Genomic DNA, 24314 nt, shown 5'->3' on the forward strand with positions numbered 1-24314 from the left:
TTTTCTTTCTGGGAAGGGGCCTGGTCACACAGTAATACCCCCAGTTGAAATTACGTCACACAGTACTGCAACTTTATTCACATTATATCATGCAATAGTCTCTTTTATTTATCACACAGTGGTACCACGTTACTCCTCACAGTAGTGCCCCTTATTCACATTACACCACACCATATTGTTCTTTATTCACATTAGACCACACAGTAGTGCCTTTTCTATACATTATGCCGCAAAGTACTGTAGTACACCTTGTACACATAATGCCGCACATTAGTAATGCATTTTGTATGCAGATAGAGCCGCAGTCACACACACAGAATATAGGCATGCTGCATATCATTTTAATCAACAGAAGCTGCTTGTGCCCCTAGACATTCCAAATGCCCCAGGCATTTGCCTAGTTTGCCTATGCCTATGGCCGGCTCTGGGAGGATACAAGTTATACACAGGTTTCTCTGTAAACACCTAGCTATGGATCATCTGACCGCATAGTTTACAAGCAATATTTCTTACCTTTTGACTGATCCAAGGTACATAAAGGTCTACTGTGAGATGTTTGTTGTTTCTTTAGTAAAGGAAACTTTAGGTGCATACACACTTAGCGATATAGTAAGCTATATCGCTCATTTTACCCCATCCTAAATGATATAGTTTACTATATCGCCCAGTGTGTATGCAGCCAACGACGAGCGATGCACGGCCCTGCGGGTCGTTAACGACCTTTGGTCTCGGCTGTGCATGCAGCTCAATTTGGACTCATCGTCCAAAGCTGCATGCTCCGGGGAGAGGAAACACTAGGCGATGTCACTCACCGAGCACATCACCTAGTGTATACCCACCTTTTGTTCTGTCATTAAACTAGCTAGTGAGATGCTTTATGTTGCGTTTTGTGGGTTGGCTTGTTGTCACCTTATCCTAATATTGCACAGGCTCTTAACGCTAACTACTTGGAGATTGCAAGGCTCTCTTGTTACAGCATTTTGCCAGCATTATAATTATTTTTATTGTAAAGTGCAGCGACAAACGCACAGGCTTAATGTTGCCAACCTCTGTGTGGTGTTTGCTTTTGAAAATATGGGCATTTTTCCATCTCACCCTAGTTCCCCTGGGTACTGTGACTGCAGTGCATGCCCCACAGGTACAGGCAGTGTTTGTTTATTTGTCTTGTTGCTACCGTTTTAAAAACCAGCTGAACCAGCTTTCAGAAACGTTCCAGCAGTATGATTCCCCCAGCTTACGTGGGCTGCTAGGTGATTGAGCAACAATGGTAAGTGCTAGGAATATTTGGTTTCACAAATTAACACAGTGACACACATCATTTAGTGATGGCCCACATCGGCATGTTCTAAGCTTGTGTTACAGTATAGCTAGCAGTTATATCACAATGGGAAAAAAGCTATATGTGTTATGTTATTGTCTCTATAAGGCAATGTATAGTAAATGGTACAACAGAACTTCACTATATATTTTCTTTCCATCATGCATTAAAGTTTTATTGACTAGTGAATTCTTCAAGCATCTGCTGTTCAAAACACAGGAAAATGATCCTCTTGAATGCATTGCCTGTTCACATCCCCTAAAGGTATATGTTCAAGATACCGAATATCGGGATTTCAGCAGTCTAAATACCGACACTGGAATCTAGACATTAGAACACCGATGCCGGAATCCAGAACATGTCGGGATTCCCAAGCCAGAATCCCAACAGCTGGAAACCCAAAGTTCAGAATAGCCAGGGGGGTTAAAAAAAATTTGGGTGGGGTATTAGGGTTAGGCTGTTGGGAGGTGAAATAAGGGTTAGGCTGCGGGGAAGGGGGATTAGGGTTAGGCACCGCCGGAGGGGGGCTTAGGTTTTGTCACAAAGTGGGGAGGGTTAGAGGTGGCTGCTGAAAGGAGGGTTAGTTTTAGGCACTAAGGGGGGTGGTTAGGCTGAGGTTAGGGTGGGGGGGTTTACTACTTACCTTGCCCCGTTGGGATTGTGACTCCAAGGATGCCGGCATCAGTATTGTGACCGCCGGGATCCCATACCGATCCTCCTAAAGTATACTCACGAATTTGTGCTCTGTAGCATTGAGTATTGGGTAGTGTCTTTTAATGTTGGGCTGAAAAATATATGTCAATATTTTACCTCTGTTTGGGTTCTTTTGCTCCTAACCCTTGTCCGATCTGTGTAGAGTTGGAATGTCCTCCCACATATAAGTATGGTTTCCTCATGGTGTGTTATAGGGCACTGAGTGTTGTGAATGATGAGCTCTTCTCTGTACAGCACTGCAAAATGTGGTGGAAGTATTAAAAAACTAATAGTTGTATGTGCATGTGGTCTTTCTTAGTGGTGCCTTTATCCATCTACTTGTCTTTGGGTGTACTACTTAAGCAGGGTACACATTAGTTGGGAGGCAATGAATTTGCCGGCTGTTGGGATCCTGGCGGACAGGATACCGACGCAGGAATCCCGACACCCGGTGAAATGCCAGCGTTCAGAATCCCCATTTGGGTGGTGAGCCATGCCACCACCCAAGGGGGAATGGATTAGTGTGGCAACAGAAGGGTGCCACCGGGCCTGATGCGTGGCGAGCACAGCGAGCCAGCAAAGGGACACGCTGCGCTCGCCTAAGATATTCCGGCTGTCGGGATTCCAGCGTCAGTCTATTTGCCGCCAGGATATCATACTGATTCCTTTTAGTCATTGTGCAAACGGACAAACAATATGGGACCTTATTCAGCATCAGTTACAGTTTTTCCGCGCCCCCGTTCGAACCCCACGTCACCACCCCGGACCGCCCTTGCGAACACTTATGCCTGTCAGTCAGGCAGAGGTGTTCGCATTAGTGCGATGCAATCACATCACCCTTGCCGGCCCAAGCACAGTGCAGCCCCTGCGCGTGCACACTTATGGGGGTGGGGGGGGGGGGTATTCAGTTAGTGTTGATTTTTTTTTCAACAAGTCGAAAAAACTGCACTTTTCGATGTTTTTAGGGCAAATTTGGTTTTGCACTATTCAATTCCAGAGTCATTTTTTCAACTTGTCGAAAATGCTGGCACTGGCAAAAAAAACACGTGGATCGGCGAATTCACCGCCGATCCAGATCCACGTATTTTGTCGAATTTAGTCTGTTTTTGGGTACTTTTTTGCCCATGCTGATTCCAGCAAAAAAAAAAATGTAAATGGTATGGGCGAAAACGCACCGCAAATGAATACCGTGGGTCGAATTAGTGCCGTTTTTTCTTACGTCCTAGAGGATTCTGGGGTCCACATTAGTACCATGGGGTATAGATGGGTCCACTAGGAGCCATTGGCACTTTAAGAGTATAGGCTGGCTCCTCCCTCTATGCCCCTCCTACCAGACTCAGTTTAGAAAATGTGCCCGGAGGAGCCGGTCACAGCTAGGGGAGCTCTTCTGAGTTTTCCTAGTAAAATGTTGTTTTAAAGTTTTTTGTTTTACAGGGAGGCTGCTGGCAACAGCCTCCCTGCAGTGAGGAACTGTGAGACACCGACCCCCCCTAGCAAGCGGGGGGGGGGGGGGGGGGTCGGTGTGAAGATGGCGGCAACAGGGTAGGAGCGCAGTATTAATTGTGCTTTGGGGGTGGCTCAGTGGTACATGGTGCGGCGCTGTGAGGGGCGCCCTGAGCCAGCGCTACACCCTACACTGGTCCAGAAACCTGTCGGGGTCCCAGGATCTCGGCCAGCACTAAATCCTCAGGACAGTATAAGCAGAAGAAGAGCGGGAAGACAGCGCCATTTTGGGGGCAGAGCTTCTCCTCAGAGCGGACCCAGCAGCATTTCAACGCCATTTTCCTGCCTGCACAGCGCTGACCAGGAAAGAAGGTCCCTCCACAGCAACTCCAGCTATCTGTAAACAGTACCAGGGGTTTGTGGAAGGGGGGGAGGCGGCAATTATGACTGTGTATCCTATTAAGGTGCACAGTCAGCGCTGACAAGAGATCTCCCTTTGGTAAAAGCGGGTTGACTCCAATCTCTGTGTCTCTCCTGCCATTCTTGGGGGGGGAAACTCTGTCTGTCCTCCCCTGTGTGTGTGTGGAGCGTTTGGTGGTATTCTTTAGCTATGTCCAAGGACGCTGTGTCATATGCTGCAGAGGATATGTCCTCACAGGATGATCCCATTCCATGTAATCAGGATAGCACTGGTTTAGCACAGATTCCAGCAAGTGAACCTGAATGGTTTTCCTCTATCAAATCTTGGATTACTCAGATCTCTGATAGGGTTGCGAGTAATGAGTCTGCAACCCAGGTATTACAGAACTCCATGGCAGTATGGCCCGATTCTGGTACCTCAGGACGCCCCGCTATATACCTTTAAAAATGTCTGCTTATTAACATCACGCAAGATGACACGGATACCGATTCTGATACCACAGACGGTAATGGGGATGTGTTGCGGGGGTCTGCCTCTCTTGCAAAGGGGGTGCAATTAATCATAGAGGCTATCAGGGATGTGTTGAATATAAATGATACTGCACCAGAGCAGGTTGAGGAGGCTTTTTTCACTGAAAATAATTAAGCCTCACTAAACTTCCCTGCTTCAAAGGAATTGGATGCTATATTTGAGAAAACATGGGAAAATCCGGATAAAAAATTCCAGATCCCTAAAAGGGTCCAGGTGGCGTTTCCTTTCACTGAGGAGGATAGGAAAAAATGGGAAAACCCGCCTATTGTTGACGCATCTGTGTCCATACTCGCAAAAAAGGTGGTTTTACCTGTTCCAGGATCTACCGCCTTGAAGGAGTCGGCTGATAGAAAAATTGATAATACACTTAAATCAATGTACACTGCTTCAGGGGCCATATAACGTCCCACTATTGCTAGTGCATGGATTGCAAGGGCTATAGTAAAGTGGTCGGCTACCTTACTAGAGGATTTGGATACGATGGATAGAGGGGATGTTGAATTGTTTTTGCGTAACATTCATGATTCAGCAGGTTTTATGGTAGAATCCATGAAAGACCTGGGTTCCATGGCTGCGGGGATCTCTTCCATGTCTGTTTCGGGGACTGTGGCTGCGCCAGTGGTCTGCCGATGCGGAATCCAGTAAAAGTGTGGCGTCCCTACCCTACACAGGTCAGGCTCTCTTTGTGGAAGCTTTGGATGCGTGGATATCCACGGCTACAGCGGGTAAGTCTCCGTTTCTTCCCTCAGCTGCTCCTGCTCCAAAGAAATACTTCTCTATATCAGCATCTCAGTCCTTTCGGCCCAACAAACCTAGAAAGGCCAAACCGTCCAATACCTTGTTTAGGGGAGTTCGCGTTAAATCCAAGAAACCTGCTGCTGCAGATTCCCAGGAACAAAAGCCTGCTTCAGGTACGCCAAAGTCCTCTGTATGACGGTGGATCATGCGGCCGGCCTGGAGGTGGGGCCGGTGGTGGCGAGACTCAGACAGTTCAGTCACGTCTGGGTATCGTCCGGCCTGGATCCCTGGGTGATAGATATTGAGTCCCAGGGATACAGGCTGGAATTTCAAAATCTCCCTCCTCACCGATTTTTCAAATCAGGCTTGCCAGTTCTACTGGCAGACAGAACTGTACTACAGGAAGCTGTCCTGAAGTTGGTGGAGGCACAGGTCATTGTACCAGTTCCTCCTCATTTACACACCACAGGTTACTATTCGAACCTTTTCGTGGTACCGAAACCGGATGGTTCGGTCAGGCCCATTCTGAACCTAAAATCACTGAACCCCTTTCTAAAGGAGTTAAAGATGGAGTCTCTCAGGGCGGTGATATCAGGTTTGGAAGATAGGGAATTCCTGGTATCCCTGGATATCAAGAATGTGTACCTCGACATTCCGATTTGGCTACCGCATCAGGCTTATCTCCGTTTCGCATTATTGGACTGTCATTTCCAGTTCCAGGCCCTGCTATTCGGCCTCTCAACAGCACCGAGGGTATTCACCAAGGTGATGGCAGAGATGATGGTTCTCCGCAAACAAGGGGTGAACATCATTCCATATCTGGACGATCTGCTGATAAAGGCTTCGTCCAAGGAGAAGCTGTTGCAGTCCATTGTTCTCACAATCCACCTATTCAGAGTCCACGGTTGGATTCTGAATCTCCCAAAGTCACATTTGGAACCGACCCAGAGGTTGTCTTTTCTGGGGATGATCCTTGACACAGAAGTGCAGAGGGTGTTTCTTCCGCAGGAAAAGGCATTGGTGATACACACAATGGTCCGGGATGTCCTGAATCCAGCCCGGGTGTCAGTTCATCACTGCATTCGCCTTTTGGGAAAGATGATGGCTTCTTACGAGGCTCTCCAATATGGGAGGTTCCATGCTCGGCCCTTCCAACTGGAACTCCTGGACAAGTGGTCAGGTTCTCATCTCCACATCCACCAGAGGATTCGTCTGTCGCCAAAGGCCAGGATTTCACTCCTCTGGTGGCTCCAATTTCCTCACCTTCTGGAGGGCCGCAGGTTCGGGATTCAGGACTGTGTCCTTCTAACCACAGATGCGAGCCTTCAGGGCTGGGGTGCAGTCACTCAGGGGGAAACTTTCCAAGGAAGGTGGTCAAGTCTGGAAGCCGGCCTGCCCATCAACATCCTGGAACTAAGAGCCGTCTACAATGGTCTTCTTCAGGCGGCCCATCTTTTAAGGAATTGGGCCATTCAAGTGCAGTCGGACAATGTAACGACAGTGGCCTACATAAACCGACAGGGCGGAACGAAGAGCAGAGCTGCAATGTCAGAGGTAACAAGAATCATCCTCTGGGCAGAAAGACACGCATTGGTGCTCTCAGCAATCTTCATTCCGCGAGTAGACAACTGGGAAGCAGACTTCCTCAGCAGACAAGATCTCCATCCAGGGGAATGGGGTCTCCATCCGGAGGTGTTCAAGGAAATTACAGACCTTTGGGGGTTACCCCAAATAGAAATGATGGCCTCTCGTCTCAACAAGAAGCTTCGACGCTATTGTTCCAGGTCGAGGGACCCACAAGCAGTGGCAGTGGACACCCTGGTGTCTCCGTGGGTGTTCCGGTCGGTGTATGTGTTTCCACCTCTTCCGCTCATTCCAAGAGTTCTAAAGCTCGTAAAGGAGATCAAGGGTTCAGGCGATCCTCACTGCTCCGGACTGGCCAAGGCGTGCTTGGCACGCGGACCTTCTGAATCTCTTGCAGGAAGAGCCGAGGAGTCTTCCTCTTTGGGAGGATCTGCTGCTGCAGGGACCATTCGCCTATCAAGACATACCGCGGCTACGTTTGACGGCATGGAGGTTAAACGCCTGAAACTAGCTCGGAAGGGCATTCCGAAGAAGGTCATTCCTACCCTGATACAGGCTATGAAAGGGGTAACGTCTAAACATTACCATCGTATTTGGAAGAAATATGTTTCTTGGTGTGAATCCAAGAGGTTTCCTACGGTGGAGTTTCAACTCGGACGGTTTCTCCTCTTCCTGCAAGCAGGTGTGGATATGGGCCTGAGGTTGGGATCTGTGAAGGTCCAGATTTTGTCCCTTTCCATCATCTTCCAGAAACAATTGGCTGCCCTCCCTGAGGTTCAGACCTTTTTGAAGGGAGTTCTGCACATCCAACCTCCCTTTGTACCGCCTACGGTGCCTTGGGACCTTAATGTGGTGTTGCAATTTTCTGCAGTCGGATTGGTTTGAACCTCTACAGGAGGTTGAGGTCAAATTTCTTACTTGGAAGGCGGTCACGTTGTTGGCCTTAGCTTCTGCTAGACGTGTATCGGAATTAGGCGCTTTGTCCTGTAAAAGTCCTTACTTGATCTTCTATGAAGATAGAGCTGAACTCCGGACACGTCAGCAGTTTTTTCCGAAGGTCGTGTCGGCATTTCATATCAACCAACCTATTGTGGTGCCAGTAGCTACTGACTCCTCAATTACATCAAAGTACTTGGATTTTGTAAGAGCTCTGAAGATATATGTGAAGAGAACTTCTCGTCACAGAAAGTCGGACTCTCTGTTTGTCCTATATGATCCCAAGAAGATTGGGTGTCCTGCTTCTAAGCAGACTATTTCTCGCTGGATTCGGTTCACTATCCAGCACACTTATTCTACGGCAGGACTGCCGTGTCCAAAATTCTGTTAAGGCTCACTCTACTCTTAAGGTGGGTTCTTCCTGGGTGGCTGCCCAGGGTGTCTCGACATTGCAACTTTGCCGAGCTGCAACTTGGTCTGGGTCGAACACGTTTGCAAAGTTTTACAAGTTCGATACTTTGGCCTCTGGTGAGCTGAAGTTCAGTCAATCAGTTCTGCAGGAGCCTCCGCGCTCTCCCTTCCATTCTGGGAGCCTTGGTACATCCCCATGGTACTAATGTGGACCCCAGCATCCTCTAGGACGTAAGAGAAAATAGGATTTTGGTTACCTACCGGTAAATCCTTTTCTCGTAGTCCGTAGAGGATGCTGGGCGCCTGCCCAGCGCTTCGTTTTCCTGCAACCGTTATCTGGTTCAGTACGACATTGTTTAGGTATGTACTGCATTGTTACTTGGTAAGTAATGTTTCAGCAGTTGCCAATTCTCTCTCTGGAACAGGGCACCAAAAATTCTAGTTACGGCTTTGTTAGCGATATATCAGGTATAAATGCAGGTAGGGCGTACACACTAGATGATATCATCAGATTGACCTGCATGTACGGCAGATGGGAAGTTGAGACGCACAGGAGCATGTAATAGTGCGTACACACTGGACAATGTGTCTTTCCAATTTGGCTCAAATCGATAAATTGTTTTAAAAAAATCATTTAATGTTACACCCAGCTCAAGACAACCTTTCCCCTACTACCTAGAGCAGTGGTTCCCATACTTTTTTGAGTCACGGGGCCCTAGAGTATCAGAATTTTTCTTGCAGCACCCCTAAACCAAACGTTTCTTATTGTGAAATTTAGAAAGAAATATTAAATTAAGTAAATTCTGTTTATATGTCATCCTTAGGGTCAGTTATGTAGTGAGGGGCAGGCTGCACTTGTCCACATATTTTATGATTGGAAGCCATAAGCACTAGTTTTGTCTGTTACACTGACAGTAAATAAATTGAATTGGTCCTGGACCACCAACCTAGGGCACCCCTGAAAGTACCCCGAGGCACCCCAGGGTGCCGTGGCACAGTTTGAAAACCACTGACCTAGCGCCTGCACCCTACGAAGTTATATCGATCTGAGAGACATGTTACCTGCGCATATTTGCACAAAATGTATTGGCAGGCTCCAGGTGAATGAGTGCAGCCAAAGGAGAGATTAAAGATTCCTCAGTAAGCCCTCAGAGATTTATACCAGAGTGTCTCCAGCACTGACAATCGCCTTTTTTTACCAAAGTGTATTTGCTTCAGGAACCTTTAGTTATTGGGGCTCATTTATCCCCTGATAGGTATTAGCATTAGCACTACAATTGAAGAACAAATTTTACTCAGATCTGAGTAAGCAGACCAGTTCCGTGAAACGCGTAACTTTGGAAGCAAGATTATTCTTTTTAAATTTTGAATTTGTTTATTAGAGAGATAAAGTACCAACCAACCAGCTTCTGTCATTTTTCAAACACAGCCTATAACATGGCAGTGAAGCTGATTGGTTGGCACTTTATCTCCGTCCACTTTATCTCTCTCCAAGGCTTAATGCATAGACCCCATAGTGAGTCAAATTTGAAATACAATTATGGTTGTAATACTTTAATACAGATACTGTTATCTCAATCTTTGTGTTTTAACCAAAGAGGATAAAAGGTTTATGAAAGAAATATGTTTTGTAAACGGATGCAACTGTCTTCAATGGGAACACTTGATAAACACAGTACCAGTGTAGATTTGTCACATACTGTAATCCATTCACATTCAGTAACATGTTGCCCTCTTTGGCAGAGAATACCTGCTGTTTTGTCTAAAGGCCCAATTGTTTACACATAAATATAGCTTTTACAATGTTTTGATGATAGTCTCCCTTTAAGACCTGTTGTGTGTATTTACGACGGAGACGAGGCAGTAGTCCACCCATTACCAGGGCTAATCCCTGCTGGTGGCAGTAACCTATTTACAGCTGCTGTCACTCCTATTACTAGAATGCACTAATGGTGATGAGTGTTCAGTGGGGGCAATTCAGATCTAATCGCTGGGCTGATAATTTTGCTATCCTGCGATCAGATAGTCGCCGCCTCCAGGGGGAGTGTAAATTTGCTGTGCATGTGTACGCCGAGCTGCTAAAATCCACTTTGTCAGTCTGTGCGCAACCCAGGACTTATTCCAGTGCGATGAGAACGGGCTGATCGGGGCTGGAGCTGACGTCAGACGCCCTCCCTGAAAAGCTTGGGCACGCCTGCGTTTTTCTGGACGCTCCCTGTAAACGGTCAGTTGCGACCCACAAATGGCCTCTTCCTGTCCATCACCTTGCGAACGCCCGTGCGATCGGATTTTTCGCACCATCCCCTCACTGATAGGCGATGCCCGGTGTTGTCTGATGCGCATGCGCATTACGGTGCATACGCATTCGCAGTTAGGCCCTGATTGCCCACTGTGCAAAAACACACAGCAGCGATCAGATTTGAATTAACCCCAATGTTTTGTTTGTCTCTAAATAGTGGTTTGATTTCTTTAATGTTGGCAGATTTTTAAATATGAGTCTATAAGTATAAAACGTGAGGGTGAAAGTAAAAATAATAAAGGAAAGTGACAGAAATCCTCCTGTCACACTCAGAGAGCTAAAGGGACAGAGTTCTAATATTATATATATGTAGCAGGAAATGGTAGCTATCGGAAACAGTGCAGCAAGTCCTGTATATTATCTGCACAAAGCTCTGTTCCTGGTTATAAGCTTCATAGAGAGCGATTTCACTCCTCTGCCTCGCTCCTTTCTCCTTTGTTTCTCTCTATGTAACAGGAGAGTCCCTGAATCCTCATCTCAGTGGTATTGCTCCCAAGCTCTCTGTAATTGTAGGTGTTGATAAGGGGCTACTAGACTCCCCTTCCCTTGTCTCTAGGCACACACGTCTCCTCCCAGCCTGCAGGTAATAGCAAAATAAAGACTTGGCGGATACCACCCCATCGTGTCCTTGTGCGTTTGCTAGAGAGATCCAGCTTCTGTGTGAGGTTGGAGTGTGATTATGAGCAGTGGGGAGCTGTGTGGGGGAGGTGGTAAGGTGTCAGGTGAGTACATGTCTGTGTGTGCGTCTGGTGCTGCCTGTCTTGTGCACGTGTTACTATAGGAATATCTCTAAATATGGCAAATTATCTTTTTATGTGTATGCTAATAGTGTGGCTGTGTATGTAGATGTAATGTCTGAATCCTCACAAGCTGCCTTTCTCCTGCAATACCAGATCATGATTATAAGTAGGATTCTAATTATGTCATCGTCTCCTTCACACTCCCACTATTCACTCTTCGCTATCGCCACCTCCATTACCACTTCTCTTGGTTCATTAAACGCATTGCTGCTTGAGACTACTGACGTGCATTAAATCAGGTTAACCTCTTCCCAGCCACAGTGCTACCACATTATCTGAGTAGCAGAATTCACCTCAAATATTACCCACTTTGATATTCAAATGAAAATAACCAATCAAAAGAGACAGCCAGGGTTAAGAGCTGTTATTGAGGTGAGTGCTGTGCAACCCATGTGAAGCTAACACTGCTGTGTTGAAGAGAGCTTTGCATTTATGCCTGTCAGGTGGCTGCACAGCCATGTCCATGTGAGGAACTAGTATAACTCTAACTGTGGTGCAGTACCACTGGGTATTGTTGATGGGGCAGCAGTACTTAGGGGGACATATTGGTGTAAACTGCTGTGGCTTGCTGTTACTTAACGCCAAACATTTCTATTAAGAGCCTTTTCCAGCAAGCGCTATACAAGCTCTCCTTTCAGCGCCTCACTTGCGTTACTGATCAAACCTGCCTGTAGCTTTTCTTGGATTTGCTTCACAGTAGTTCTTGCAGCACCCTAACATGAATGGCTTGGGGAACCTCAGTAGTGCTTAGCTTTGTGGCTTGAACGCAGTCTATAATCCCTGTAAGAAGTCACGTCTCGATCCTTCTTGTTTTCTCTATAATGGAAATGTTTAATGTAAATCCTGCCACCCAGTTATTAGTTGTAAGAGCAGCTCCGTTGATTATTCAGTGTGCCGTACAAATTAACATCACGACTGCTCGCTAATTAGCAGAACTGCTGTAATTAAACTTCTATTGTGTTCAAGCTGATTTGTTCTTTGTAGCTGCTCCACAACTATTCATTTCCTCCCTTCATGTGACAGGGTAATGAACTTATTCAAGAGGGATTCCCTTCTTTTAACCACTTATGTGTGGAGCAAAACATGTCCCTGTATTTTAACTTTGAGAATCTTTAGAAAAAAATGCCATGGCCTAAAAGACTTTTCTTGTGTAAATGGTTGCTCCCTTGTAAAACCAGTCTATTCTTCTACAGTATGTTTGAGAAATACAGGTTGAGTATCCCATATCCAAATATTCCAAAATACGGAATATTCCGAAATACAGACTTTTTTGAGTGAGAGTGAGATAGTGAAACCTTTGTTTTTTGATGGCTCAATGTACACAAACTTTGTTTAATACACAAACTTATTAAAATATTGTATTAAATGACCTTCAGGCTGTGTGTATAAGGTGTATATGAAACATAAATGAATTGTGTGAATGTAGACACACTTTGTTTAATGCACAAAGTTATAAAAAAAAATTGGCTAAAATTACCTTCAGGCTGTGTGTATAAGGTGTATATGTAACATAAATGCATTCTGTGCTTAGATTTAGGTCTCATCACCATGATATCTCATTATGGTATGCAATTATTCCAAAATACGGAAAAATCCCATATCCAAAATACCTCCTGGTCCCAAGCATTTTGGATAAGGGAGACTCAACCTGTACCTTGGTATTACTTCGAATGCGTGCTTTTCATTACTATTTTAAGATTATTATTTTTTTTGGTTTGCAGTATAGTATGCAAACATACATACTTTTTGTATTCAGAGCACTGTACATACACATATACATAGTACATGCTTTTCCCTTGCAATAGCTCCCTGCGTACCGCGTGCTTGGGGCGGCTGCCTCCCTGCATACCACGTGCTTGGGGCGGCTGCCTCCCTGCATACCGCGTGCTTGGGGCGGCTGCGTACCGCGTGCTTGGGGCGGCTGCCTCCTGCGTACCGCGTGCTTGGGACGGATGCTTCTTGTGTTGTGTACATGACTCATGTTAATATATCTTGATTTTCTTTCTGTTCATCATAAAAAAAGGGAGTTTGTCTCATTTTATTATTATTATTATTAGCTGCTCTCTTTGTAAACCCCTCTTTACAAAACAAATACATATCTGAAAATACTTTTCATTGGTTCCCATCCCAATTAAATGTTTGTTCGTTTTTGTCATTCGCTTGGGATGAATCCTGCATTAATGAGCTGAGCCATTACACCTTTCTCAGTGTACATGTAAATGAATTATTTGCAGAAGTGAGTTATACTAAAAAAAAAACCCAACAACATTTGGCCACTCCTTTTATGGACATCGTAAAGTGCAGGTTTGGCATTATCAAGCAGTACATTTTAATGTCCATCAATGAACAGTGCTCCCACAAGATGCATACCAGCAGTGACTTATTGTCAGGCTCAGATTTGTCCAGCCCTGCTATCTATACATTATGACAGCATGTTGCAGGGAGATAATTCAAATAACAATTTTCTTACACTTTGGGGCAAATGTGCAGAATACTTCACTTATCCATTAAAGGATTGTTGAATACTCAAAGTTTGGGTTGAAACGCTAAAGATTTCCTTATATAATCATGCCCTGTAACTGTTGCTATAAATCTAACATCTTCATTGCGTGAATCTATGACATTTCCCCCAGTCTTCCGATTAGACAAACAATGTTCTGTTCTCTGTCTTGAACAGAACATTTGCTGCTAACTACTGTATGAGCTAGAAGAATGCTAGGTACTATGTGTGGCATTGCAGCTTAGTGGTGCTCTGTAATGACTGACGTGACCCAGGTGTAGAGCTGTTTTTGTAAACGATCAGTCACCTAAAGCTGTACTTTTTATTGTTTCATTATTTTTCTTTGTTTTTGGGGGGCATTGACCCCTTCACTCCGGTAACTACTCCATAATAAGCTATTGTTTATATGACTCTTCATAGATGGAGTCCCCGGTGTGTGCACCTTCTGGGATACCTCTGCATCTGCTAGTCCCTATGGTGAACAATGACATCTCCTCTCCATGTGAGCAGATCATGGTGCGTACAAGATCAGTGGGCGTCAACACCAGTGATGTGGCTCTGGCTACTGAGCCTGAATGCCTTGGACCTTGTGAACCTGGCACCAGCGTTAACTTGGAAGGGATTGTGTGGCAGGAGACTGAGGATGGTAAGTTTGACTATTGCTTTGTGGAATTTGTATAAGTGTCCCTATGTTTATATTGTGCAACATATTACTCTCTAAAGTACGTTTAGTTTCTATGGAATGTTGGAGGGCCTTTGGCTTGCAGCAGTGCATGTACACAGGAGGCACAACTACTGCCTGGGATTGTATGGATCGCACATCCTTCATTGTTTTATGTCCGGCCAAGAGAGAACAATTTGTAACGCAAAATCTACCAATCACAGGCAGCTGCGTTGCCTACTGTGCACATCCATTGCAGTGTGCTGCCGCACATTAACTTTGTCCACGTACTGCACGTATTGCACGTACTGAAGATCAGCCACTGTAGTACATATGAAGATGTTCAAAGACCCAATAAGGTTGGAATAAACAGGAGTGTGCCATATGCCTGCACAGTAGTGTTTGCCAGTGGCTGTAGCACAGCAGGTTAGTAACGGATGGCTGATTTCCACACTGGTAGAGAATATGCAGTGCTTGATTTTACATTTCCTTTTTAGTAATTTAATTATGAATTGCATAATTATCTAATATATTGTTTACATAAAGTATTTACTTAGTATTAATATTGATAACAAAGTTTTTTCTTAGTGTTCTTTTCTTTTCTCCTTATACACTCATCATAATGTTAGTATTTGGGTCAAAAGCCCAAACGCCATTTGTAGGAACTCCAAAAGTCACTGCACCTGTTGGTGTATATAGTGGGGAGACCTTGAGGCCAAAATTGACATCCCAGGACAGATGACTAAGCAACATTTTACATTACACTTTTATGTAAACTTCATATTACTGAGTTTTAATTATTTAACGGCTGTTACTTATCTTCATTGTAGACACTGTATTGATGTTTTATCACTGTCATAATAGTGGATTGAAATAGACTATGCATCAGTTGCATTTGAGGAGAATTGACTGTCCTGCTTCTTTTTGTGTGTGTGTCCCCACCCGTCCTGTCTCTCTCCCACGTAACATGCATTTGCTTCCAAAAACAACCGCAGGAGACATTCAGAGTTACATGGATTAAGCCCATGATCTTTGTGCATACAGTCCTCTGTCTCCTGTAGTACTACTGCAAGGGCCTAACTCATCTAGTGTTATAATTCCCTGAAGGCAGCTTGTCATTTAGCTGGCGGTTCTTTTTCTCTACTTCGGCCTCTGATCACGTGTAATGCTCTTGTGCCATTGTTAAGATTCCAAAAAACTGTATGTGTCATATGCTGTAGCAGCAAATTACCTGTGAGTTCCAGTGGGTTAATTATGATAACAGATGTTCAGTGCGGATGAACCACAGGGATCAGATTTACAGCAGTCGGTGAGCTTCTGATCTAATGTAATATGGGATTCTGCGGAGCTTGTAACAGTACCATGCTGTCTGAAAGGCTGTACCACAGAGTGCTTGAAAACCGGTTAATTCATACCTGCAAACTCTGCATAGAGCCCTCATCTGCAGCTGTGCAGCCATCTGCTGTCTAAAAATAAACCTGTATAAATTGCAGGTGTGAGCAGGTATTGCACTTTCCCAAAGTTTCAGAGCCATCAGTGCTTTAAGGTTCCCCATTGGCACATTGCTATAGACTGAAACAATGTATGCAAATGCAGAACTGTGTTTTTATTGGAGTAGTGTTTTTTTCCCCATTTCCAATTTTCAGTTAAAACAAGAAAATAGCTGATCAATGGATCTCCATTATTAGTGCTACTGTTCCCTTGAGAATGAATTAGCCCAACTTGGCTCCCAAATTAAGATGCTTTATGGGCATCTCCCTCACTGCCTACAGAGCTGATTTGTTTGAGGAAAGTACCAGGAAGAGAACATAGCAGAAGTTGTCCCCTGTCTAAATTTATATAGTAAAATACAAACTCCACGTCAGGTCCTTCAAACCCAAGACCCTGGTGCTGTGTGGCAGCAAGCTACTCATTGCGCCACAGTGCTGCCCCATGAAATTTGTTAAAGTGCTATGCATTGTACAAATATATTGAGATTCCAGAACTTGATAACCAGTTGTCTTTAATGTGTAGTAATCATATTAGTTAAAATATTTTAGAATATATTATTTTAGAATAATATGTACTGTAATTATCACATAATTGGCTGGTCAACAACAGAAGCCAGTCACTTTTATGAAACTTCACTTGAGATCTCTTTGAGGAACCTCTGCTTAGTCTGCTGCTGGTTCCTTAGCTCATGAGGAGGTGATCTATCATGAAGCGGAGAAACTGATAAGAACAGAAAGTTTCATCTCTGTCAGATTGTGATTATTTGGACCCCACATCACAGTATGGTGTTCTTTACTAATACCACCTTTCTGCTTGAATTTTCCCTTGCCTATAAGTGATTTATTTTTTTCTCCAGGAATGCTGGTTGTAAATGTGACTTGGAGAAACAAGACCTATGTTGGCACCCTGTTGGATTGTACACGACATGACTGGGCCCCACCTAGGTGAGTCTGCTACCTGGGATATGGTGTGTTTGATCACAAAATGCTACAGCAATGAAGAGTATTTGTGTGGGAAAGTGAAGGGATGATTTCACTACACATGGTCTGTTATATTTGAATAAATACAATGTAAATCCTGACCTGACATCATAACCGAATGTAATTCTATGTGTGTGTTTAATTGGCAATTTAAGAGCTATTTTGGCTGATGCAGCAGTAACTTCAATATCTTTATTAAAAGTGTATGTTTTAGTAGGTGGACTCACTTTCTCCCTTTTTTCCCCATCCCCCTCCAGATTCTGCGACTCTCCCACCAGTGACTTGGAGATGCGGAACGGACGGGGTAGGGGTAAACGCATACGCCCAAGTAGTAATGCTCCCGTTGCAGAAGGCGCACCAGCCCCTGAAAGTAAAGGCGCAAGCAGCAGCAGTAGTAGTAGTAAGACACGAGCTGGAGCCAACAACAAAGGTAGACGGGGAAGTCAGAATTCAGGTGATCATCGTCCACAGCCTTGTAACACAACAGAAGATATAAAAGCCAGCCCATCATCTGCCAGCAAACGTAAAAGCAAGCCTCCTTCTGACATGGAACTGACCTCAAGCTCAGAAGACTCCAAAGGAAGTAAGCGTGCTCGCACAAATTCCATGGGCTCTTCATCTGCCCCGGTGTCTGTGCCCATGCCTTTAACAGTGCAATTAAACACTATCAAGGTAGAGGCAACTGCACTAGACCGAAATTGTTCGTCACCCATATTAATAGACTGTCCCCATCCCAACTGCAACAAAAAATATAAGCACATTAATGGCCTGAAATACCATCAGGCTCATGCACACACAGATGATGACAGTAAACCAGAGGCAGATGGAGACAGTGAATGTGGTGAGGAACCTCATCTTCATCTGGACATGGGTAGCTGCAATGGTAACTTTCAGTCACAGAAGGGATCCCTTTCACCTGCCCGATCTGCCACTCCTAAGGCTCGTTTGACTGAGCCACACAGTCCTCCTCTTTCTTCAAAGTTTGGAGGCAAAGTAATGGGCAAGAAAAAGATAAGTACAGAAGGAGACACAGACCCTGGAGCACTTTCTAATGATGGGTCAGATGATGGTCCCATGGCAGCAGATGATACAAGCAATGATGGCTTTGAGTCACAGGAAAAAAGATTGGTAGATAAAGATGCAGCGAAAAAAGGAAATGGGAGCAACAAGTCAGACAAATTGACTTCATCTAAGAGTGTGAAATCTGCCCGTCCCATTGCCCCTGCTATAGTACCTCAGCAGATGTACACTATTCAAACTACCACCTTCACTGCTGGAAGTCCTGGTTCCTCTACTGGTCTTACCACTACAGTTGTCCAAGCCATGCCTACAAGCCCACAGCTTAAGCCCATTCAACCTAAACCAACAGTAATGGGAGAGCCGTCTAGTATTAATCCAGCTTTAACCCCATCTAGGGATAAAAAGAAGAAGGAAAAAAAGAAGAAAGAGTCAAGGGAAGAAGAAAATCCTGGAACCTCCATGAAAGTTGGTCGTCCTGAAGATGGGAAAAGCCCTTATGCGGATGCAGTAAGTGATTTGGTAGGCAAAGGTGATGGGCTTCTCAATGGCTCAGATTCTCACCAGAGCCGCTTGGCCAGCATAAAGGCTGAGGCTGACAAAATATATAGCTTCACAGACAATGCACCTAGCCCTTCTATAGGAATGGGAGGAAATACTTCAAACCGAATGGAAAACCCCAGTCCCGGTCAGCCCATGACACCGCTACATGTTGTGACCCAAAATGGGGCAGAAGGGACTTCTGCTAAAACCAACAGCCCAGCTTATTCTGACATTTCTGATGCAGGAGAAGATGCTGAAGGTAAATTAGAGGGCACAAAGGTTAAAGACCCAGAACAATTGGTTAAGGAAAGTGCCAAAAAGTCTCTCTTTCCACCACAACCCCAGAGCAAGGAATCCCCATACTACCAGACCTTTGAAACTTACTACTCTCCCAACTATGCACATTCCAGTCCAGGTGCCATAAACCCCACTGGTCAGACTACACCGGAAAGTCAGCCTCTTAAAGTCAAGAAAGAAGAAAGTCTGGAGGTTACAGAAGTGAAAATGAAGGTTGAGCCTCCGGAGGATAAAAAGCCAGAGCTTAGCAGCGCTAGCCAACAACCCTCCGTTATTCAGCAACGTCCTAACATGTACATGCAATCCCTCTATTACAATCAGTATGCCTATGTGCCTCCTTATGGCTATAGTGACCAAGGATATCATGCACATCTGCTCAGCACTAACCCAACATATAGACAACAGTATGAAGAGCATCAGAAACAAAGGCAGAACCTGGAACAGCAGCAGCAGCAGCAACAACAACAACAACAACAACAACAACAACAGCAGCAGCAGCAGCAGCAACAACAACAACAACAACAACAACAACAACAACAACAGCAGCAGCAGCAGCAGCGCAGCATTGAAAAAAAAGCAGAGATGGCCATGAGAGATAGAGAGGCTACTCTGAAAGAAGAATGGAAACACAAGTCTTCAGTACACCCAACACTCACAAAAGCACCAAGTCTGACAGATTTAGGGAAGTCTGGGTCTAGTAAATCGAAGGAGATGGTATCTGGACCGGACACTGGCAAGTCTGTGATTATTCCTAAACCAGAGGACTCTGCAAAGATACAAGTGCAGCAAGCAGAGGGTTTAAAAGCAAAAGTTTCAGAAGGAGGTGGTCATACAGGGAAGGAATCTGCTGAAACTTCAAAAACTGTAGACTGTAGTAGACAAGCTGGACTGGATCCTGTCTTGTGGTACAGACAGGTAAGAATCTGTGTTCAGCTTCTATATGGTTGTTAATCTCAGATGATTTTTGTAAGTAATTGTATGTATTAATGAATTGTTAATTTGCTACTTTAAAGATTGTGCCTGTTAAATTATTCACCCCCCCCCCCCCATTTCTCTCTCTTGTTCTCTCTCCCCTCCGTTTCTCTAGCTCTCTGCCTCTCATAGGGGGTAATTCCAAGTTGATCGCAGCAGGAATTTAGTTAGCTATTGGCCAAAACCATGTGCACTGCAGGGGAGGCAGATATAACATGTGCAGAGAGAGTTAGATTTGGGTGGAGTGTGTTCAATCTGCAATCTAATTTGCAGGGTAAAAATAAAGCAGCCAGTATTTACCCTGCACAGAAATAAAATAACCCACCCAAATCTAACTCTTTCTGCACATGTTATATCTGCCTCCCCTGCAGTGCACATGGTTTTGCCCAATTGCTAACTAAATTCCTGCTGCGATCAACTTGGAATTACCCCCATTGTGCTTTCATTCTCTCCTTTCCCCATTGAACTCTCATGCTTCCTCCCTCACTTGTTTCTCTTGCTTCCTCCCTCGCTTGTCTCCCCACCTCCCTGTCTCTTTCGCCCCCGCCCATCTTTCCTCCACCCCTCCCCCCCCCCCCCCGCATCTCTTTTGCTCACCTCTCCCTCCCGCATCTTTTGCTTGCTCCCTCACGCTTCTCTTTCGCTTGCTCCCTCACGCTTCTCTTTCGCTTGCTCCCTCCCTCGCTAAGTCAACCTATCCAAGTGAAGAACCACTCTTATTTGGAGACCTTCAGCTAAACACAATTCTGATTTCTACTACGTAGAAACATTACTGTAAAATCCAGTTTGTGATGAGTCCAAAATGTCAGCGTAGCCTCAGCACAGAAGTTACAAAAGCCTTAGCAATGAGGGGTTTAGCTACTTATTGTGCTATATTAACCATTGAGTTCAGGAATTTAAAAAACAAAACAAAACAAAAAAAACAACTTTCCAGTCAATCAGCAGTGTAGAGAGGACCTTCCAAGTAACTTGTAGGTGGCAGTGATTTGTCTAGCCTTTACATGGCTTTTAAAGAAGCTTTAACATCGATTCCAGAGGATGGAGCATTCAAACCTTGACTGTTCCAGTCGCTTATTTCTAATCTCATTGTATACTTTGTAATTAGTTCAAGTAAACTGTAAAACAAAAGGATTATGATGTGTCACCGTGTTGGAATTTCTTTATCTCATATGTTTACATTATGTTATTACAAAGTGGGCTGAACAAGCGTGTGGTATGTTATGTATACATGTTCTGATTGTTGACATAATCATTCTGTCGACATTGTGTATGTTAGCATTCACAGTGCTGACATACAGATGTGTCTCCCTAGATCTAGCCTCAATACACCACGCAGTTTGAGCCTCCTGGCGCAGGTGAGCTGCTAGTTCCCATGCAACACTGCTAGTGTAGGGCGTCTTTCTTTCTGAAAATGTTGTGTCGCCATGCAATTCAGTTAGGATGCACCAGGAGACTGCACTAATTAATATCATATGCAAAACTTGTATATCTGTGTGTGGACGAGGGATGAAGCAGTGATAAGAATGTAGAAGTGACCAATGGAGAAGTTGCCCATGGCAACCAATCAGCTGCTATGTATAATTTTATAGAATGCACTTGATAAATGTTACTTTAAAGCTGATTGGTTGCCATGGGCAACTTCTCCACTGGCTCATTTCTCCACGCTTTTCACTGCTTCATACATCTCCCCTTGAATCTGTATACAAAACACAACGGAACCAGGCATGGGATAAAGCAGCATTGTAGCACTTCATATACAGATTCAGATACTCAGTCACAGACAATATACAAGTGTTGCATATCAAATGAATCAGCGCAGTCTCCTGGTGCGTCCTAGTTGAACTGCATTGTCATTAAGACACATTTTCGGTAAAAAACCCACCAGATGCTAGCTAGCAGAGTCTCACGGGAACTGGCACACCGAGAGGGGCTGTTTGACGCGACTGCAGAAATTATGTATGATATTATGTAATATCGGTATTTAAACCTTTTCCTACCTTAAATCTAGCTCTAAAATGTACTGTTGACATTGTGACTGCCGACATGCCCAGTGTTGGCATAACGTCTATATGGACATTCTGAATGTCAACATTATGCCTGGATAGCCTGAACAGGGTTGTGATGTATCTTTAGAATGTTCTAGTCTATTATTGGACTAGTTGTTTCCCTTGGTGCGATCAGGTCTGTGATTCCCATTGTAGGTGGAAAATATTTTCTTAGTTGCTTTGTGAGGTGGCCGGCTCCTTTTTTATGTGGTTGTACATGTGTTATGGAATTGTATACTGAATAGAGTTGGTTGCCAGCTTTTGCCTTGTTGTGTCTCCTTTGGAAGCTGAGAGGATATATCTGGGGATAACTGTTGTGATGCTGACTCTTACAGCCTCTTACTGTTATGGAGGTACCTGTGTGTTTTATGATCTGTTTGCTGTCCTTGAAGAGTGGTAAGCACATATGTTGCTTGTGTATAGTTGTGCAGAAGATGTTGGTTACTTTTCTATACTGAAAGAGGTAGAAGTGTTGGTTTTTCATATTTCTCAATGTCTTCTGTGGTTTTTAAGTGATTGTGTTCGACGTTGTCCTGAATGGTTTTGTACTGTGTTTGTCTTCTCAGTTTGTATAAGTTTTACTTTTGATAGTACTGCCAGATTTTCTGTCTCTGAGCAGCACTTCACAGTGTTTATCTATACGGTGTATGTGTGTGTGTGTGTGTGTGTGTGTATGTGTATATATATATACATACATACATACATACATACATACATACATACATACATACATACATACATACACTGTAGTGTTGCCATGTATTCAGTTTTCAAGTCTCTCGTCTGTTAAATAATTAAAACAAACACTATCACAGGTAGTATAGTTTGAATTGAAACGTTACAGCAGGCATTCCCAACCTCGGTCCTCAAGGCACTCTAAGTTTTCACCGGATGGCATAAAGCTGTCTGTTTTTTGGCCGTTAATCAGAGCCTTTCACACAGAAAGGCTTTGTGCCACGTTGAATGATGTGGGCATGCACACAGCCACAGCAGTAGCAGCAGCCAGACAGCAGCAAACCTAGTCAGTGGTTAATGTCTACTGTAACATGGTGACTGTGCTGGATCCGTGCCGACTAAAAGCATCTATGTAGTTATATTGTTTACTAAATTAATTCACAGCTAAAAACTGGGCAGCTTTTTGACGTCCGGTGAAAATGGGTAGATGTGAAATAACCTAACATGCATGTTTTGGTGATATACAGGCTTCAGCACAGATGGCTAAATCACAATAACCAAGGTACTAATTAAGTCACCTGTGTTCAAGCCTGGCTATCACTAAAATCTGAACTTGGGGAATTTAATTAGCGGCAGGGTTTACACCTCCCCCCCTCCTGTTAATTGCCAGCGCCAGCCTTATTCAGTTAGTGGGTGTAGACAAATTGAGCTACGAGGTGAAGTCTGCATACAAACCCACAAAATCAGGTCGTGCATGGGAAATAAATCACTGATTTTTACAGTTTTATGCAGAATCTGTGGGTTAGCGCGCGTAAATCCGGATTTTATTTTTTTTGTGGCGCGGATAAACCCTGCAGCTAATTGAATACCTCCTTTATGTGCCTTGAGAACTGAAGTTGGGAATGCCTGCTTTACAGTCTATAATTACTGAAGTATGTATGTACTTTATTGAGAGACTAAAGCTCAGACTGGAAATACTATTATTAAAATGCACATTACATATCCCAGGGATGCTTAACACAGGGATTGCCAATTGTTGAGGTTCATCCCAGCCATGCCCTGCCACAATTTTTGGCATTCCCTACTAGCAAGACTGTGGCATGGTATGCTGGTAGGTGTAGTTCCTCAACAGCTGGAAGACTAGATGTTGAGCACCTCTGATATATTCCATGTCTAAAATGTTGATCTACAGCACGTCATTATGAATCTGCTATCTAATGCAAGTTATCTGGTTTGCACCATCTCCAGCAGCAGGAAGCAGAGTCACGCATGTGGTCCTACGTTTATCCCAAGTACACAGATGCCCTAAAAGCTGATGATGAAAGGTGGAAAGAAGAGCGGGAGCGGAAAGTCAAAGAGGAGCGGAGCCGGAGCAAGGAAGCCTCATCTAAGGAAGATGGCAAAGAGGCAATTAGTGTAGATATAAAAGGACCACAAACAAATGATGATCCTCGTGTGATGCCCAAGGACCCACGCACTAGTACTCATGTACCTGTGTCATCACCACTTACACAGCATCAGTCCTATATCCCTTATATGCATGGATATACCTATAGTCAAGCATATGACCCCAGCCATCCAAGTTACCGTGGAATGCCAGCAGTGATGATGCAAAACTACCCAGGTATTCGGAATAGGATTATAATATGTGCTGATGAAACTATACATACAGAAGAGCAAATTTTCTATAATACACCAATTCATATGCATGTTTGTATCTAAATCTCTCTACACGTGTTACATCTGCCCCACCTGCAGTGCAACATGGTTTTGTACAGTTGCTTGATAGTTTGCGTTACTTACAAGCATGAATCAGACCCTTTATCTATCTTCAAGCTTTGATACATATATCCCAAAATCTCTAAGGCGATTTGGAAGCCAGTGGTTTTCAGGCATGTTCCTATTTGACCATATCTAAGGGGCCTGCTACACAGGTGGTTGTACATAACATATATCTGT

General features: G+C 44.3%; 1 protein-coding gene across 3 annotated transcripts in view; it reads left to right on the forward strand.

Moving 5' to 3' along the window:
- Positions 1-24314, forward strand: part of ZNF609 (zinc finger protein 609) — a 244876-nt gene that overhangs the window by 202413 nt on the left and 18149 nt on the right. For 2 of the 3 annotated variants that reach the window (XM_063926360.1, XM_063926361.1), the window contains exons 3-6: positions 14095-14320; positions 16683-16770; positions 17064-19578; positions 23604-23979. In XM_063926360.1, coding sequence (XP_063782430.1) covers positions 14095-14320; positions 16683-16770; positions 17064-19578; positions 23604-23979 — 3205 coding nt within the window. The remainder of the gene's footprint in view (positions 1-14094; positions 14321-16682; positions 16771-17063; positions 19579-23603; positions 23980-24314) is intronic. The other variant, XM_063926362.1, reaches the window with a different exon arrangement.

The sequence above is a fragment of the Pseudophryne corroboree genome, chromosome 6 (assembly GCF_028390025.1).
Source record: "Pseudophryne corroboree isolate aPseCor3 chromosome 6, aPseCor3.hap2, whole genome shotgun sequence".
Classification (NCBI taxonomy): domain Eukaryota; kingdom Metazoa; phylum Chordata; class Amphibia; order Anura; family Myobatrachidae; genus Pseudophryne; species Pseudophryne corroboree.